General features: G+C 52.2%; 2 protein-coding genes across 10 annotated transcripts in view; one reads left to right on the top strand and one right to left on the bottom strand.

Annotated features, from left to right (window-relative positions):
- ICAM2 (intercellular adhesion molecule 2) overlaps positions 1–14,040 on the top strand; it is a 20,578-nt gene extending 6,538 nt beyond the window's left edge. For 2 of the 7 annotated variants that reach the window (XM_017882863.1, XM_017882864.1), the window contains exons 2-6: positions 9,634–9,738; positions 11,300–11,566; positions 12,463–12,594; positions 12,680–13,000; positions 13,709–14,040. In XM_017882863.1, coding sequence (XP_017738352.1) covers positions 9,678–9,738; positions 11,300–11,566; positions 12,463–12,594; positions 12,680–13,000; positions 13,709–13,887 — 960 coding nt within the window. In that variant the 5' untranslated portion in view covers positions 9,634–9,677 and the 3' untranslated portion in view covers positions 13,888–14,040. Of the gene's footprint in view, positions 1–9,405; positions 9,739–11,299; positions 11,567–12,462; positions 12,595–12,679; positions 13,001–13,708 lie in introns of those variants that run through there. The other 5 variants (XM_017882866.1, XM_017882867.1, XM_017882861.1 and 2 more) reach the window with 4 other exon arrangements.
- Positions 12,359–17,894, bottom strand: PRR29 (proline rich 29). 3 transcript variants are annotated; one of them, XM_017882870.1, is made up of 6 exons: positions 17,811–17,894; positions 17,441–17,516; positions 17,144–17,250; positions 15,314–15,543; positions 15,092–15,160; positions 12,359–14,896 (listed from the first exon to the last, which is right to left on the bottom strand). In XM_017882870.1, exons 1-6 carry the CDS (start codon positions 17,868–17,870, stop codon positions 14,887–14,889), a joined length of 552 nt encoding a protein of 183 aa, XP_017738359.1. In that variant the 5' UTR covers positions 17,871–17,894; the 3' UTR covers positions 12,359–14,886. The 3 variants fall into 3 exon arrangements, 2 of the variants coding, with proteins under 2 accessions (XP_017738359.1, XP_017738358.1); XM_017882869.1 differs by having other exon boundaries at positions 13,747–13,835; XR_001887469.1 differs by lacking the exons at positions 15,092–15,160; positions 15,314–15,543; positions 17,144–17,250; positions 17,441–17,516; positions 17,811–17,894 and having other exon boundaries at positions 13,743–13,835; positions 14,695–15,091.
- Positions 17,895–18,002: the final 108 nt, after the last annotated feature.

Below are 18,002 nucleotides of genomic sequence, written 5' to 3' on the forward strand. Positions count from 1 at the left end.
CTTTCCTTTCCCTCCCCTCCCCTCCCCTCCCTTCCCTTCCCTTCCCTTCTCTCTCTTTCTCTCCTTTCTTTCTCTCTTTCTGTCTCTCTCTCTCTTCTCTCTTTCTTTCTTTCTTTCTAGATGTGATCTTACCATGTTGCCCAGGCCTGTCTCAAATTCCTGGGCAGGGGCAATCCTCCTGCCTTGGCCTCCCAAAGTGCTGGGATTACAGGCATGAGCCACTGCATCTGGCCCAGAGTTATTTTGTAATACAAGCATTCAAGGCTATAGATTTCCCTCCAAGCACAACTTTTGCAGCCTCGCAGAAATTTTAACATGGTATTTTCATTATCATTCAATTTTAGGAATTTATAAATGTGTCATTATGATTTCTTCTTTGACCAATGCATTATTTAGAGTATGTTTTTAAACTGTCAAATATATAAGGATTTTAAAACTCATCTTCTTGAAGAATTTGTATTCTCTACTTTATAGATGCAGTTCAAGAATTTACAACACTGATTTTTTTTTCTGTCTGCATCTCGTAATTAAGAGACATATGTTAAAATTTCCTGTTGTGATTGTGGTTTTACCTCTTTATAGTTCTTTCAAGCTAGGTGCTTAGAAATTTAGAACTATTGTAGCTTCCTGGTGAATTGACCCTTTATTCTAGGTACTCACTCTATCCCTAATATATGTTTTTGTCTTTAAATTCATCTTTGTCTGATATAAACATAGCTTCCCAAGCTTTCTTTCGATGTTTGCCTAGTATATCTTTTTCATCCTTTGACTTTCAACCAATTCCATATCCTTATGCATGAGGTGTGTCTCTTGTAAACAACAAGCAGCATAGAGCTGAGCTTTGTGTTTTAGCATTATTTTTTTCTTTTTTGAGATAGGAACTCACCTTATCACCCAGGCTGGAGTGCAGTGGCACGATCTTGGCTCACTGCAACCTCCACCTCCTGGGTTCAAGCGATCCTCCCACCTCAGCCTTCCAAGTAGCAGAGACTACAGACACACATCACCACACCTGGCTAATTTTTGTATTTGTATTTGTAATTTCTTGAGACAGAGTGAGACTCTGTTGCCCAGGCTGGAGTGCGGTGGTGCGATCTCAACTCACTGCAATCTCCGCCTCCCATGTTCAGGCAATTCTCATGCCTCAGCCTCCTGAGTAGCTGAGACCACAGGCACATGCCACCATGTCCAACTAATTTTTGTATTTTTAGTAGAGAGTGGTTTCACCATGTTGGCCACACTGGTCTTGAACACTTGACCTCAGGTAATCCACTCGCCCCAGCCTCCCAAAGTGCTGGGATTACCGGCACAAGCCACACTCAGCTTTCTTCTTAATTTTTTTAAAGGGTTGTTTGGATTGTTTTATACATTTTAAGTCTCTCCAGTGGTTTAGAATTTATATACTTTATCTGTACTGGTTTTCCTTGAAATTTTACATGCTCTTTTAATATTTGACAAAAATTATAGAGTCACTATTCAGCACACATGAGGGGATCAGTTTCAGAACCCTCCCAACAGATGCCAAAATTTGAGGATGCTCAAGTCCCTAATATAAAACTGCATAGTGTTTGCATATAACCTACACACATCTTCCTGTGTACTTTAAACTACCTCTAGATTATTTAGAACACCTAAGACAGTGTTACACATCACTTCATTCACGTGGATTCAACAGTACTTGGTGTGCAGCAAACCCAAGTTTTGCTTTTTGAGATGTTGTGTAAACTTTTTAATACTTTTCTTTTTTTTTTTTTGGCAGAGCCTTGCTCTGTCGCCCAGGCTGCAGTGCAATGGTGTGATCTCAGCTCACCACAACCTCCGCCTCCCTGGTTCAAGTGATTCTCCTGCCTCAGCCTCCCAAGTAGCTGGAACTACAGGCATGTGCCACCACACCTGGCTAATTTTTGTATTTTAGTAGAGATGGGGTTTCACCATGTTGGCCAGGCTGGTCTTGAACTCCTGACCTCAGGTGATCTGCCCGCCTCAGCCTCCCAAAGTGCTGGAATTACAGCCTGAGCCAATGTGACCGGCCAATATTTTTTATTCTTGGCTGGTTAAATTCATAGATGTGAAACCCATGGATACGGAGGGTGATGTTATATATCTATATATACATGGTGTTGTGACATATGCATACATTGTGAAATGGCTAAGTCAAGCTAATTAACATATGAATTCTTTCACATAGTTACCACTGTGTGGTGAGAACACTTAAAAATCTATTCTCTTAACAATTTTCAGCCAGGCGCGGTGGCTCACACCTGTAATCCCAGCACTTTGGGAGGCCGAGGTGGGTGGATCACCTGAGGTCAAGAGTTCAAGACCAGCCTGGCCAAAATGGTAAAACCCCCGTCTCTACTACAAATACAAAAAAAAAAAAAAAAAAAATTAGCCATATGCGGTGGTGCACGCCTGTAGTCCCAGCTACTCAGGAGGCAGAGGCTGGAGAATCGCTTGAACCTGGGAGGCAGAGGTTGCAGTGAGCCGAGATTGTGCCATTGCACTCCAGCCTAGGCAATAGAGCAAGAGTCCGTCTCAAAAAAAAAAAGAAAAGAAAAGAAAAGAAAAAGAAAAAAAGAAAAGGAAAGGAAACAATTTTCAACTTCACAATACAATGTTATTATAGTCATCATGTTGTATAATGGATCTCTTAAACTTTTTCCTCCAGTCTAACTGAAATTTTTAACTATTTGACCAACATCTCTCACAATCCCTCCCCTTCTCTCACTCCCTAGTAGCTGTCATTCTACTTTCTGATTCTATGAGTTTGATTTTTTAATTCCCCCTGTAAGTAAGATCATAAAGTATTTGTCTTTCTTTTTTTTCTTTTTTAATTTTATAATTCTTTTCTTTTGAGACAGAATTTTGCTCTGTCGCCCAAGCTGGAGTGTAGTGGCACAATCTCAGCTCACAGCAACCTCTGCCTCTTGGGTTCAAGCGATTCTCCTGCCTCCGCTTCCTGATTAGCTGGGATTACAGACATGCACCACGAGGCCCTGCTAATTTTTACATATTTAGTAGAGATGGGGTTTCACCATGTTGTCCAGCCTGGTTTCGAACTCCTAACCTCATGTGATCCACCCGCCTCGGCCTCCCAAAGTGCTAGGATTACAGGCATGAGCCACCTTGCCCAGCCTAAAATTTTTAAAATAATAGACACAGGGTCTCACTATGTTGCCCAGGCTGGTTTTGAACTCCTGGGCTCAATCAATCCTCCTGCCTCAACCTCCCAAAGTGCTGGGATTACAAGTGTGAGCCACCATACCTGGCCAGTATTTGTCTTTCTATGCCTGTCTTATTTCACTTACCATACTGTCCTCTAGGTTTGTTCATGTTGTCAAAAATGACAGTATTTCCTTCTTTTTAAGGCTGAATAGTATTCCACTGTGTATATGTATCAGATTTTCTTTATCCCTTCATCCACTGTTGGGCACTTAGTTTGATTCTATATCTTGTCTATTGTGAATAATGCTGCAGTGAACATGGGAGTGCAGATATCTCTTTGACATGCTGGTTTCATTTCATTTGGATATATGCCCAGTAGTGGGATTGCTGGATCCTCTGTAGTTGTACTTTTAATTTTTTGAGGAGCCTCCATTCTATTTTCCATAATAGCTGCACTAATTCACATTCTTCCTAACTGCATGTAAGCATTCCTTTTTCTCTACATTCCCATGAACACGTTTCTCTCTTTTAAAAAGTATATTTTTTTTCAAGACAGGGTCTCCCTATGTTGCCCAGGCTGGTCTCAAACTCCTGGGTTCAAGGGATCCTCCTGCCTCAGCCTCACAAAGTATTAGGATTACAAACAGGAGCCATCATGCCCAGCTGTCATCAACACTTATCTCTTGTCTTTTTGAAAACAGCCATTCTAACAGGTGTGAAGTGATATCTCATTGTGGGTTTAATTTGCATTTCCTTGATAATTAGTGATGGTGGGCACTTCTTAATATACCTCTTGGCCATTTGTATGTCTTCTTTTTTTGAGACGGAGTCTCGCTCTGTCACCCAGGCTGAAGTGCAGTGGCGTGATCGGCTCACCGCAACCTCCGCCTCCCAGGTTCAAGCGATTCTCCTGCCTCCGTCTCCCGCGTAGCTGGGACTACAGGTGCGCGCCACTACGCCCGGCTAACTTTTTGTATTTTTAGTAGAAACGGGGTTTCACCGTGTTAGCCAGGATGATCTCCATCTCCTGACTTCATGATCCACCTGTCTTGGACTCTCAAAGTTCTGGGATTATGGGTGTAAGCCACCGTGCCTGGCCCATTTGTATGTCTTCTTTTGAGAAATGTCTACTCAGGTCCTTTGCCCATTTTCGTTTATTTTTTTCACCTTTCTCTTTATTCTGACAACATTATATGGCATTAAATAAAGTCCAAGAGACATTGGGCTGGTCTGTGCCCATTTTTAAATTGTGGGGTTTTTTCTTGCTCTTGAGTTGAGTTTCTTATATATTTTGGATATTAGCCCCTTATTGCATGTACGGTTTGCATATATTTTCTCCCATTCCTTATATAACTTAAAATGTGTCCTCCTCCTAAACATTCCAAGTTAGAATCTTAGAATGCTTTAACTCCAATCCTTCCTTATATATTCTTACCCAGTATTTTAGTTTTGAACTTCTAAAAACTTCTCAAAATAAACATTATAATTATTAATATTACCATTATTGTAAACAATATTTGTTTGCCATTTTATTTTCTTGCCCTTCTTTGCATAGCAAACTGTTCTGTAATCATTTTTTCTTCTTGTTGAAGCACATTTTTAAATGTTCATTTAGGTATTTGGGGGGATAAATAAACCTTTTGTTTATCTGTTTTTGTTAACTTTGGTTCTTGAAAGATGGCTTTGCTAGGTACACAATTCTAAGTTAATAGTTTTGTTTTGTTTTTTTTTTTTAATTTCAAACAAGAGAGGCAAGTCATTGGATTAGGACCCAGTCACAGTTTAATCCTTCCAAAGCTCTGTGGGAGAGCTTTGTGGCTCTCCAGGCGTCGTGGCGGGCACCTGTAGTCCCAGCTACTTGGGAGACTGAGGCAGGAGAATCGCTTGAACCTGGGAGGTGGAGGTCGTGGTGAGCCAAGATCACGCCACTGCACTTTCTAAACTGAGACTGTAATCTCCCCTCCCCTCAAAAATTCTCTCATGTTTTCCAGAACTATCTTAACTCCTCCCGTTTTATAGCCCCCTTCCTTGAGAAACTTAGGGATCCAGAGAGCAAAACAGGAGACATTTCATGGTGAAAACAATTTTCCAGGAAGGACCCCAAGTTTCTTCTCTCTTCTACATCATGGTTAGTTTCCTTTATTCCTGTGTTACAGGACCAACAGGTATGTATGCCCACTGCTGTGCAGCAACAGGCCAATTATACTGACACAGCGGGGTTTGCTGCAGAGATAAAGGTTAATGATCCCAGGGTGCCAGGTGAGGAGATTGGGAAGACCATCAAATCCATCTCCCCAAAGAGTTCTGGGCTGGGATTTTAGAGGAGATTGTGGAGGGCAAGAGGCCGGTAAACTGGGGTCAATGACTGGTCAAGGTAAGGGGATAAAATCATCTGAATATGGAAACTGCATTCTTTTGTGAGTCAGCTCCTCGTGGGGTCCTTCAGGCCAGCTGGCATCAATTGGGTCCCTCAGACTGGCTGGCATCAGTGGGGTCCTTCAGACCAGCTGGCATGAGTGCTTTCACTGGCATGCAGGCACTGAAAGAATATCTCAAAGAGAAAAGTTAACATTTTATAATGTTCAAGCTGTTACCTTTAGAGCAGTTAAGGGAACTCTAATCCTGTGACAGAGTCTGCATAATTCTGGGGCAATAGGCACTGAGCAACTATGAAGAAGCAGGTCAGAGAGCATGCTGGCCTAATGATTAACGTTGAGTGTGCTGCAAGCTCTTTTCCTGTTCTGTCCTGGACATTTTGTAGGGGAAGCCTCACAGTAACTCTCTGTATACAAGGACCCATGTCCAGTCCTGACTCCCACGGTCCGATTTGAAGGGTCAGAACTTTCCACTGTGTTCAGCCTGGAAAGCTCTTTCACTTCTGCAACACGAGTCCTGAGTGAACACAGAGTCATCGCCTGGCACCTAACCCAGCCCACCACCCATCAGAGTCCACCCCTTAACCCCACAACCAGCACTTTCGCCGTAACAACTCTAGATCACCTTCCATCTTGGGTTAAGGGCACCTCCTACACTGAGTTGATTTTCCTTCCTTTCAACTTCTTCAGTTGTGGGGCATGAGCACACAGAGTTGCTGGCTCATGTGCATCTAGTGTTAGGACTAGAAAGGGAAGGGTGTGTTCCTACCGGCTCTGGTTCAGAAAGTCCCAGGAAAATCTCTGCTCAGAGGTGGGCAGATCACAAGGTCAGGAGTTCAAGACCAGCCTGGCCAGCACAGTGAAACCCTGTCTCTACTAAAAATACAAAAATTAGCTGGGCGGCCGGGCACGGTGGCTCAAGCCTGTAATCTCAGCACTTTGGGAGGCCGAGACGGGTGGATCACGAGGTCAGGAGATCGAGACCATCCTGGCTAACACAGTGAAACCCCATCTCTACTAAAAAAATACAAAAAACTAGCCAGGCAAGGTGGCGGGCGCCTGTAGTCCCAGCTACTCGGGAGGCTAAGGCAGGAGAATGGCGTGAACCCGGGAGGTGGAGCTTGCAGTGAGCTGAGATCTGGCCACTGCACTCCAGCCTGGGCGACAGAACAAGACTCCGTCTCAAAAAAAAAAAAAAATTAGCTGGGCGTGGTGGTGGGCGCCTGTAATACCAGTTATTCAGGAGACTGAGGCAGGAGAATCCCTTGAACTCAGGAGGCGGTGCTTGCAGTGAGCCAAGATCGCGCCACTGCACTCCAGCCTGGGCGACAGAGCGAGACTCCGTCTCAAAAAAAGAAAACCTCTGCTCAGGCCTAACTCAAAGTGCCCATCCTGGAGGAATAAGGTACCATGATTGGCCTTATTTACATTATAAGGTCAGCCTTGTGGCCTTGGGGAGCAGAGACTTTAGCAGTAGCAGGAGGAAGAAGCTGGGCAAACAAAAACAATAAATGCTTAGGACCTAAAAATAAAAACAGCCTTTGCCCAAGCTTGTTTAGGACAAACTCTCTCATTTATTCACTAATCCATGCATGCATGCATCCATCTACCAATTCAACAGTGATGAAGCACCCACTGTGTGCCAGGCAGTGTCCTACACTGGGTGGATGTAGCAGTGCATGGGATTCAGCTTCTGCCCTCATGGCTGATGGGCCAGTGAGGAGGCAGGGAGGTTGATGTGTTAACGGTTAGAAAGCAGTAAATATTTCTAACAAATAGATGGTCACATGCCCCGTGTGTCCCAGCCAAGCAAGGCCTGCCCAGGAAGGATGGGAGACATTACAGGAGGAGATGGGGGGTGGAAACTGGGACCTGTGCTTTCGGGGAGGATGTTGGACTGCAGAGGCCTTGCTTGAAGAGGGAATCAGGCTTGCCCTGCTGTGTGTGCCGGCGGGATTCCCAAGCACTGTCCCTTCCAGAAGCTGTTTGGAGCACTCCAGGTGTGGATCACCCCACCTTCCCCCAGTCCCTCACAGCGAGGAAGGCCCCAGAACCTTCCTTTGGCCTTCTGCTGTGTTGCTTTTCCCTCTTGAGGGTCTCCTGGGAACCTGGCTCCTAACAATCCTCTTCTTGCGCCTGCTAGGGTGGGTTTCAACAGTCACCATGGCAGGCTATCATTCAAAGTGACTTCATTTTTTCTAGGTATGTGACCTTGAACAAGTCACTTAACCTTGCCGTGCCTCAGTTTTCCCATCTGTAAGATGGGGACAGTAACAGGACCTGCCTCACAGAGTTAGGGGATTAATTGGTTAATATTTATAGAATACTTGTGACAGTGCACGACTGAATGTTTACTATTATTATTATTGCTGTTGTTATTGTTATTATTATTCTGACTCAGTGGAGGACACAGAGTCTCCACTACAGCAATGTCCCCATCCCCACCCTTTTGTCCCAGTCCCTGGAACCACCTCCTCAGCCCCTGGCTTGGGTTTCAGAAGTGTTTCCTGCTCTCAGGACTTTGCTGGCCCCACATGAAATCAGATTCCTCCAGGCTGGGGGTGAAGCTCCACCCTGTTCTCCTTTTCTTTGCTGGCCCCAGGCCCTGCCCCTTCCTCCCTACATCATTCCAAAGTCCAGCGACCGTGTCTGCGTCCAGGGACGTCCCTGGGTCCAGGCTAACAATGGCAGTGCTTGATGGTTGTGCACAGTAGTAACCGCCTTTGACCTCAGCAGCGAGGGAAGGCCAGGACCTCACCCTGCCCTCCCACCCCGGAATGGAGCTTGGCTGAAGCCCTGATGATTCTGGGGCACCCCTTTGGAAAGGCCCCATCGGGGGTTCCCCTGAGAAAGCAAGAAGACTTGTTCTTTCCCTGCCTGGTTGCGAAAGAGATCTTAGGCAGAACTGGGGGATCAGACTGTGTGGCAATCCCCTAGGAAGGTCCTCTCTTCCACTGAAATCCCTCCCTTATACCTGCTCACTGCTTCTGGGGATTCCTCCCTAGGAATAAACTGAAACACCTCAGGCCCCAATCCTCCCAGCCCAAGGCTCCCTCCTGGAGGGAGGGAAAGGGGAGGACATCAGGTAGGCCAGGAAATGGAGGCCATGGTTTGGGGGTGTGGCTGCCGCCAGACTGGACCTCATTCTCTGTCTGTGCCTGGGTTGCTGGGGACTACTATGGGATGCATTTCCTGAGGCTCTGGGCCTCCAGTTGGCCCTGAATCAGCTGAGTCAAGATCAAGTCTAGGTTGAAAACTGAGTGGGGGCCAGGCGTGGTGGCTCATGCCTGGAATCCTAGCACTTTGGGAGGTCGAGGCAGGCAGATCACCTGAGGTCAGGAGTTCAAGACCAACCTGGCCAACATGGTGAAACCCCATCTCTACTAAAAATACAAAATTAGCTGGGCGTGGTGACGCGCTCCTGTAATGTCAGCTACTCTAGAGGCTGAGGCAGGAGAATTGCTTGAATCTGGGAGGCGCAGGTTGCAGTAAACCAAAAATCGTGCCACGGCACTACAGCCTGGGGGACAAGAGTGAGACTCCATCTCAAAAAAAAAAAGAAAAGAGAAAACTGAGTGGGATATTAAGGTTTATGCAGACTTGCGCCAGGCATGTAGCAGGAGAAGTTCAAATTCCCGTCTAGGCTTCCTTAGAAAAGCCCAAGTCACTGTCCCCTTTTGCTATGGTGACTGCATTTCCTGGACAGGTCCTGCCTTTGGATGGTTGCCTCATAGGCGTGACTCCAACAATGCATCCCATGGGATTTGGGGTTCCCCAGATCTGGGGCTTGTAGGCCTGACTCCCCTGTGCACACATCTCACACACACACGCATGCGTGCACCCATTGCTTGCCCTGCCCCTTGCACAGGGAGCCAGCAAGGAGGACTGGGTTATGCACTGCTTATCAGCGGCTTCCCAGCTTCCTCTGCCTGGATTCTTGGAGGCCTGGGGTCCTAGAACCAGCTGGTGCACGTGGCTTCCCAAAGATCTCTCAGATAATGAGAGGAAATGCAGTCATCAGTTTGCAGGAGGCTGGGGATTCTGGGCCGTGGTCAGACCTGCGCTCTGACCTGCGCCCTCCGTCTCCCTCCAGGCAGCCCTTGGCTGGTCCCTGCACGCCCGTGGACACCGCCGGAGATGTCCTCTTTTGGTTTCGGGACCCTGACCGTGGCCCTCTTTGCCCTGGTCTGCTGTTCAGGTAAGCTGGATTTCTGGGGTTTCTGATTTGGCACATGCCAGCCGAGAGGGTGGGGGTGCCCCGTTCCCTGTGGCTTCAGGTGGAAGAGAAGGCCCAAAAGTTACTAAGGTTGTTGGGTTTGTTTTGTTTTAAGACAGGGTCTCGCTCTATCACCCAGGCTGGAGTACAGTGGCATGATCATGGCCCACTGCACCTTCCTGGGCTCAGGTGATCCTTCCACCTCAGCCTCCTGAGTAACTGGGATCACAGGTGAGAGCCACCATGCCCAGCTAATTTTTGTATTTTTTGTAGAGACGGTGGGGGCTGGTCTTGAACTCCTGGACTCAAGTGATCCACCCACCTTGGTCTCCCAAAGTGCTGGGATTACAGGCATGAGCCACCATGCCCAGCCTACTGAGACTTTTTAAATTTTTTTATTTTTACTGTAGACAGGTTCCTGCTCTGTTGCCCAGGCTGGAGTGCAGGGAGTGATCATAGCTCACTGCAGCCTCCAAATCCTGGGCTCAACAATCCCCCTGCCCCAGTCTTTGTACTGCTGGCCCCCTTCCCCTAGATCACTGCCCCTGGGTATCTGCAGAGCGTGGCACGCCCCTGCATGCCTTTGCCCAGGAGTCACCGTCTGGGTGAGGCCTTCGTGGAGCACAATATTTAAAGTGGCCTCACCCTTAAAATGCCCTCACCCCCACTTTCTCGCGTTTTCCTTTCTCGGCGCTTTCCCGCCATCTGACCGGCTGGGTGCTCTGCCTGTCACTGTTTACTGGAGCTCCACCAGGGCAGTGTTTGGTCTACTTTGATCACTGCTGTATCCCCAGAGCCTGCTGCTTTGGACATAGCAGGTGTTCAAAAAGTGTTTGTGGAAGAAAGGAAAGGAGGGAGGGCCACAGAGGGCCCTCTGTGGGAGGGCTTCGTGGGGGAGGGGACATTCGAGCTGACCTTAAAGAGTGAGTGGGATCCCACTCCATGGAGATGGAGCACAGCCTGAGGAAGACTACTCTGGAGCTGATGGGCAGATGGGCTGGAGGAAGGAGAGCCCGAGGCGGGGTGTCAGCTGGGGGGCTGGAGGAAGGAGAGCCAGAGGCAGGGTGTCAGCTGGGGGGCTGGGGGAAGGAGAGCCAGAGGCGGGGTGTCAGCTGGGGGGCTGGAGGAAGGAGAGCCAGAGGCAGGGTGTCAGCTGGGGGGCTGGGGGAAGGAGAGCCAGAGGCGGGGTGTCAGCTGGGGGGCTGGAGGAAGGAGAGCCAGAGGCAGGGTGTCAGCTGGGGGGCTGGGGGAAGGAGAGCCAGAGGCGGGGTGTCAGCTGGGGGGCTGGAGGAAGGAGAGCCAGAGGCAGGGTGTCAGCTGGGGGGCTGGAGGAAGGACAGCCAGAGGTGAGGAGTCAGCTGGGGGGTGGCCTGCTGGTCTAGCCGGGGCCATGACACCTAACAAGGGGAAAGTAGCAGCAGGGCCCCCAATGACCTTTCCTCTTCAGCCCCTGACCCAGGAGCCAGACTGCCTCAAGGGACAGCTCCACTGGAGGGTGGGGGGCGGGGGGTGACACCACTGCCCAGTGTTTCTGGTCTTGCAGGATCTGATGAGAAGGCATTCGAGGTACATGTGAGGCCAGAGAAGCTGATAGTAGAGCCCAAGGAGTCCCTCAAGGTCAACTGCAGCACCACCTGTAACCAGCCTGAAGTGGGTGGCCTGGAGACCTCTCTAAATAAGATTCTGCTGGCCGAACAGGCTCAGTGGAAGCATTACTTGATCTCAAACATCTCCCATGACACGGTCCTCTGGTGCCACTTCACCTGCTCTGGGAAGCAGGAGTCAATGAGTTCCAACGTCAGCGTGTACCGTGAGTGGCTGTGCGGCGGGGCCCTCCTCTCCCCTGGGGCAGAGCCTGTGTCTACTGAATGCATACAGAGCCCCTCTGTGCCTGCTCCTGGGCACTGTCATCGTGGGCCCTGCCTCCCTGAGCTCCTGGGGTAACAAGGGGCAGGACCAGGCCTGCTGGCATTTCAGACACAGACAACCCACGTTTTGAGTCTTGCTTAGGGGAGGACAAGCTAACCAAGGGTTAGCCATATCCAGAAGTCATTCCCAACATAGCTGAGTCACCAGCGCACCCCATGTCCTATACCAAGTAGTGGGGTCACCACCCGGGGAGCTGGGCCCGTCCACCTCATGACAAGAAGGTTGAGGTGTTGCCCAGGGCGTTTATCTTCCCCTCAGGGCCCACGGCAAATGTGTGGCCATCACACTCCACCTGCACCTGAGCCATGGAAACCTTCCAGATGGGCCAGGATAGGATGTCTTGGTGCTAAGGGTATCACCTGGGTCCATTCCATCACCAGCTTCAGTGGATCAATGAACAGAAAAACGTCTTAAATCCAACATATTTTCCTGGGGTGGGAGGTGGGGTGAGTGAAGGTGAAGTATTCTAGTTCAAAAGAGAATCCAGGGCACCCCCTCAGGTGGTTGAACACGTGAGGAATCGTGCTGGCCACGGCCCTGACCCTGGAGAACCTGGGCAGGTCTGGCTCTGGCCCCCGCCTCCTAAGTGAGGAAATTCACAGCTCAGTTCCCCGAGTGCCCAGTTCCAGTGAGCACGCCCACCTAAGTCTCTCTCAATGTGATCACCCGACTGTTTAATTTTTGAAATTTGTATTTCATCTCTGAAGGAGAGGAGACAGACCCAAACTTTTCTATCTTTCCAGTTGGCTGTACAATTTCTGAACCTTGTCCTTGTAGATGCCTGGTCACCGGAAATCAACATGTCTGTAAAACTACCATGCAGTCCAGCCTCCATCCTCAACTGCCGCCCTCTTCCTCTCTGCACTGGAGCTGGCCAGGCCACCTCCTCCCCGACCGTGGAACACCATGGTGACAGGAGATGGCCCTGGCCAGGGGGAGGCTGCTGGGGCTGCACCCCCATCCTGACCGGACCTCCCTCCTTTGTCCCCTGCAGAGCCTCCAAAACAGGTCTTCCTCACACTGCAGCCCACTTGGGTGGCCGTGGGCAAGTCCTTCACCATCGAGTGCAGGGTGCCCGCCGTGGAGCCCCTGGACCGCCTCACCCTCTTCCTACTCCGTGGCAATGAGACTCTGCACAGTCAGACCTTCGGGAAGGCAGCCCCTGCCCTGCAGGAGGCCACAGCCACATTCAGCAGCACGGCTCACAGAGAGGACGGTCACCACAACTTCTCCTGCCTGGCTGAGCTGAACTTGACGTCTCGCGGTGGCGACGTCTTTCAAAAACACTCAGCCCCGAAGATGCTGGAGATCTATGGTGAGGGGGGCCCCACGGATGGAGTTGGGAGTGAGAAGCCACTTTCAGCCCCTTGGGGGAAGAAAAATCTCAAGCCCCACTTGGGAAACAAACACCCAGGCACCCACCCTTCACCCTGCGGCTTCCCCCTTACTCTCCCTCTTCCCTGAAGTTCTTTCCGAGTCCCCAGCTTGAACCTCAACTGTTCCAGAGGTTAGGAGAGGTCAACTAGTTCCTCGGCCACCATCAAGTCCCATGACCTTGACTGCTCTCCCTGGCCTTGGCTGCCCTCCGCAATGAGAAGCTTGGCCTGATCGCCTCCCCTGAGGTACCCAGAGCTCTGCTGCTCAGTGACTCTGGGCGGCCGGCACATTCCCTGTCCTCAGGGAGCTTGGCATGAAGTTCACTCAGCTGTGCCCAAGAAGGGGTTTGGCTGGGACCATGCCACCCTCCAGGCCATGGTGTCCAGCAGCTACACACTGGTCCCAGGGCTGCTGGCAAGGGACATCTGCCCTCACAGCCTCACAGAAATTCAGCTGGTAGCCTGAGTCCTGGGCCACCTTTTTTCCAGATAATAATTTTAATTTAGACACCATTCACCACACATGTCTACAACCTGGGGTGACTGCAGGATGGATGAGTGGGTGGCGGGGGCTGGGGGGGCTTCCTTTTAGTTCCTGATAACTGGGATCACAGGACGTCTAAGACCCTTGCCCCCTCCCTGCCCAGAGCCCGTGCCGGACAGCCAGATGGTCATCATCGTCCTAGTGGTGTCAGTGTTGCTGTTCCTGTTCGTGACATCTGTCCTGCTCTGCTTCATCTTCAGCCAGCACTGGCGCCAGAGGCGGACGGGCACCTACGGGGTGCGAGCGGCTTGGAGGAGGCTACCCCAGGCCTTCCGGCCATAGCACACATAAGTGGCATGGCCACCGCTATGGTGGTCACTGGAACTCAGTGTGACTCCTCAAGGTTGAGGTCCAGCCCTGGCCGAAGGACTGTGACAGGCAGCAGAGACGTGGGACATTGCCTTTTCTAGCCCGAATACAAACACCTGGACTTAGCCCTGTGCCCACAGTGTCTCCTCCTGGTATAACAACGGCCACGGAGGGGAGCCACCATGGGGGACCCCTCTCCCCAGATGCCTCCCTTCCCATCCTCTCCTTCACAGGGGCCTCCCAGTCCAGGCGCCAGGCCCCCATCTGGCCTGAGTAGCTCATTCCTACTGAGGGAGGGTGGGGGAAACACATCCTGGCCCAGGGGGCAGAGGACACAATGTTCCCACCTGGCCCTAGGAGACCTCAGGCCACTCCGGGTCACAGCAGGACAAAGCTCTGACCTCTCCTTTCTGCCAACAGAACTGCTTCCTGGGACGACGAGTGGGGGTCCCAGGGAACTGACTCTGCTCGGGGCGCTGCCCAGCAAGGCCTCTCCCCACCACTCTGGGCCCCTGCAGCCACCTCAAAGCGGCCTTCAAAGCTGTGGAAAGCAGAAGGAACCCCCACTCCCCTCTTGCTCCATTATTAGGCTGAAAGGAGACCTCATCATCCCAGAGAGAGGGGTGAGGGAGAGAGGGTGGGGGCTCTGTTCCCAGGCCTCCCCCTGCTCCAGGCAGGAAGCAGTGGGGCAGAGGCGGGCTGACGTGGCTTCAAGAGCCTGGGTGGTGCTCTAAGGAGCACTTACACCACAGCACAGATCTGGCCCGTCCAGGGACTCACTGGGGTGGGGCCGGGACTGATTTCCCCAGGAGAAGAGGGCCTGGCTGAGGTTGAGGGAGTGAGAAGGACCACCAGCCATGGACACAGAGGAGCTGACGAGAGGTGCAGGAGGGAGCTTCGGGGCTATATCCCGAGCACAAAGCTGGTGCAGGTCCCAGGGCCAGCGTCTGTCCTCATAGGAGGCTCTCGGCATCATAGTAGTCTGGGGAAACAAGAACCTCATCTTGACTCCCTCCTGCCTCAGTGGACCCCAAAGACGAAAAGGGAGGGGGACAGGCCAGTTGCCTGCAGCAGTGATGGTAGGAAACCCCCAAACCCCACCAGAGTGCACAGGGCCCTCCTGGCCTCCTGATTCACTCCCAGGCCTGGGCCCCACTGCCCACCACCCCAGCCCTACCTGAAGCCGGGGGTACGTTGGCGCCCACAGTCCCTGTGGCACTGGGGGGTGGGGTGGGGCACAGCTCTCCTGAGATGGAGGAGAGAAAAAGACCCCCATCAGAGGCCCAGGGGTGGCCTCTGGGGTTTCACCCACAAGTTATCTCCACCAACCACCTGTCCCTGCACAGCTCTTCCAGCCCAGCCCCAGAGCAGAACCCTGGCAGCACCCAGCCTCACTTACGCCTCCCTTTCCCTGGAGGCAGGAGGACAGTGCTGAATCCTGGGCACATCCCGCAAGTGGGGCTGACAGGTGGGAGCGGGGAAGAAGGGGGCCGGCCAGGGCAGCAGGGCACCCGGGGAGGGCATCAAATAGGGCAAGTAGTGGTGGTGAAGCACCAAAGGCCCTATCTCCTGCACATCCATCTCCTCCTCCTCCTCCTCAGGCTCTTCCTGTGGAACCTCCAGGTAGACCTGGGGATTGTGCAAAACAGGGAGGGGAAATGAGAATCCACGATCAGGCTCTCCCCACCCCTACTCCTCCATTCCCCTAAGCTATTTCCTCCAGATAGGCTTTGTAAGAATGGCTTGTGTAGGCCAGGCACAGTGGCTTGCGCCTGTAATCCCAGCACTTTGGGAGGCCAAGGTGGGCAGATAACAAGGTCAGGAGGTTAAGACCATCCTGGCTAATACGATGAAACCCCGTCTCTACTAAAAACACAAAAAAAGTAGCCGGGTGTGGTGGCGGGCGCCTCTGGTCCCAGCTAATCGGGAGGCTGAGGGAGGAGAATCACTTGAACCCAGGAGGTGGAAGTTGCAGTGAGCTGAGTTTGTGCCACTGCACTCTAGCCTAGGTGACAGAGTGAGACTCCATCTCAAAAAAATAAACAAAAAAAGAAAAGAATGGCTTGTGTTTATTGAGCATTTACTACATGTGGACAAGGCATTGTGGAAACATTTACTCCTGTAGCTCAAGGAGGTTGAGCAACTTGGTCACCCAGCTGTTTCCAGGTGTGAACACAGAGCTGGGTCCAAGAGTCCACTGAGCTGTCCCCAGCCTCAGCCCCAGTGAGGCTGGACCCACCTATGTGCCATCACTGAGGACCCAGGGGTGAGGGGTGGCAGTAGCTCCTTAGGGTCTCCCTCTGTCTGGATTCCTTGAACCCCTCTCTGACTCCTCTGAGTTGACCAGCATTCTCTCTCCACCCAGTCCCTGCTTCTCCTGACCTCAGGATGCCCACTATTGGCTAAGGCTTAGCCTTAGAGCTATATGCACATGCATGCACATACACGCTTGCACATACACGCTTGCACACGTGCACACAATTGCACACACGTGCATGCACATGTTTGCGCACACACGGACACTCGCACACACACATGCATGCACACAGGCTTGCACACATGCACACATGCATGCACACAGACACCCACTTGCACACACATGCACACATACACACATTTGCATACACACACTGCCGCACACGGTTTCCCCCATTCTGTCTCCTGACTCTGCCCCTGCCAGCCTGGATGGGGGACACAACCTTTGCCTCCTCCAAGGGTCAAAATCCTACCTGGCTTTCAAGGGCTGGTTCTAAGGTCCCCATCCCCCAACTCTGTGTGCACTTGTGCTTTGTACCTCTCCATGTGCCATCACAGCCAACCTGGCCTGTATCCCTAACCATTTATTTATTCATTCAGTTGTTCAACAAATATCAGCTGAGCCCCTACACAGTGTCAGGCACCAGGCCAGATGCTCATGATGCATGGGGCAGGGTTACCATGGTGCCTGCCTTCCTAGAGCCTGAAGTCCAGTGAGGGAGGCACTGCAAGGAAACATCCTTGAAAACAAGACCTGGGTGGTCTAGACTTTGGGGGGGTCTCTTCCCCCCACCACCCACCTTTCATGGAGGCTGAAACAGGGCCTGACACATAACAGATGCCAAACAGTCCCAGCCAGAGACAGGCTGGCTTCGTGCTCCTCTGTCTCCCAGTTCTTTTTTCCCCCCGAACAGGAACCCCAGGTGGATCGGCATCCCTGGACCCACAGGTGAGCGACCCCCCACACACACACCTGAGGGCAGGGCGAGGCCGGCCTGGGCTGCAGCACTCCAGCCACCAGGCGACTCAGCAGCAGCTGGTGCATCTGCGCGTTCTGCAGCATCATTAGTTCCAGCAGGTCTAGGAAGAGGGGTTTAGCAAGCCCACGCCTGGACTCCGGGTCCCCCTCCCCATGACACCCCTGTCCTCAGGGGAGGGGGAAGAGTGGGTGGGTGGGATGTGCTGCGGGGACTCCCAGAGGATGTGCGAGGCAGAAGGGGGTGAGTGGTGGTGATGGTGGTAATGGGGTGGGGGGACCCTGGAGTCTCACCTTCCTTCACGCGGCCTGGCTGCGGGGGCGCAGGTGGGACGGCCCACCAGAGGGGCTGCAGGACGGTGACCCAGGGCTGGGGGTGTGCGCGGAGTCAGTCACGTGGGGTGGGGGGAATGGATGGGGACACGTAGCGACCCCCAACCCCTCCCGGCCAGTGGACTCCCTAACCCCGCAGGGGCCAGGTTCTCCCCTCCCTGCCCCGCGGCCTCCCTGCTCCCTGCCACGCCTCTTCCTCTCGGTTTGGGGTTGTCTCTCCTCGCCTCCCCATACCCGCCCACCCACTCCAGGGTCTAGCCCCTCCAAGGACCCCACCCACTCTGCCGTCCCCCAAGTTAAGGCAGGATCTGCTCCCGGGCTCAGCCCTCACCGTCGGAACTGCGCTCTGCGGTGGGGAGCGACCCCAGCTCCCGCCCGCCCCAGAGGCCATGGCTGGCGCCGGTTGCCTTGGCGACGCCGAGGACGCCAAGTTCTCCTCCCACGCATGCGCGGAGCCCCCTCTTGCTCCTGGGTCCTCCCCCTCCCTGCTCCCTCCTCCTCCGCGGACTTGGGGTCCCCAGGA

Source organism: Rhinopithecus bieti, unplaced genomic scaffold (genome assembly GCF_001698545.2).
Source record: "Rhinopithecus bieti isolate Rb0 unplaced genomic scaffold, ASM169854v2 scaffold_12928, whole genome shotgun sequence".
NCBI lineage: Eukaryota > Metazoa > Chordata > Mammalia > Primates > Cercopithecidae > Rhinopithecus > Rhinopithecus bieti.

Bases quoted from the DNA above. Each gene is read 5' to 3' on its own strand.
- PRR29 (XM_017882869.1), bottom strand. From the start codon at position 17,870: ATGGCCTCTGGGGCGGGCGGGAGCTGGGGTCGCTCCCCACCGCAGAGC. The intron at 17,517-17,810 runs GTGAGGGCTGAG...GCACACCCCCAG, and splicing joins CGCAGAGCGCAGTTCCGACG to CCCTGGGTCACCGTCCTGCA. The intron at 13,836-15,091 runs GTAGGGCTGGGG...CGCACCCCGTAG, and splicing joins CAACGTACCCCCGGCTTCAG to GTGCCCGTCCGCCTCTGGCG.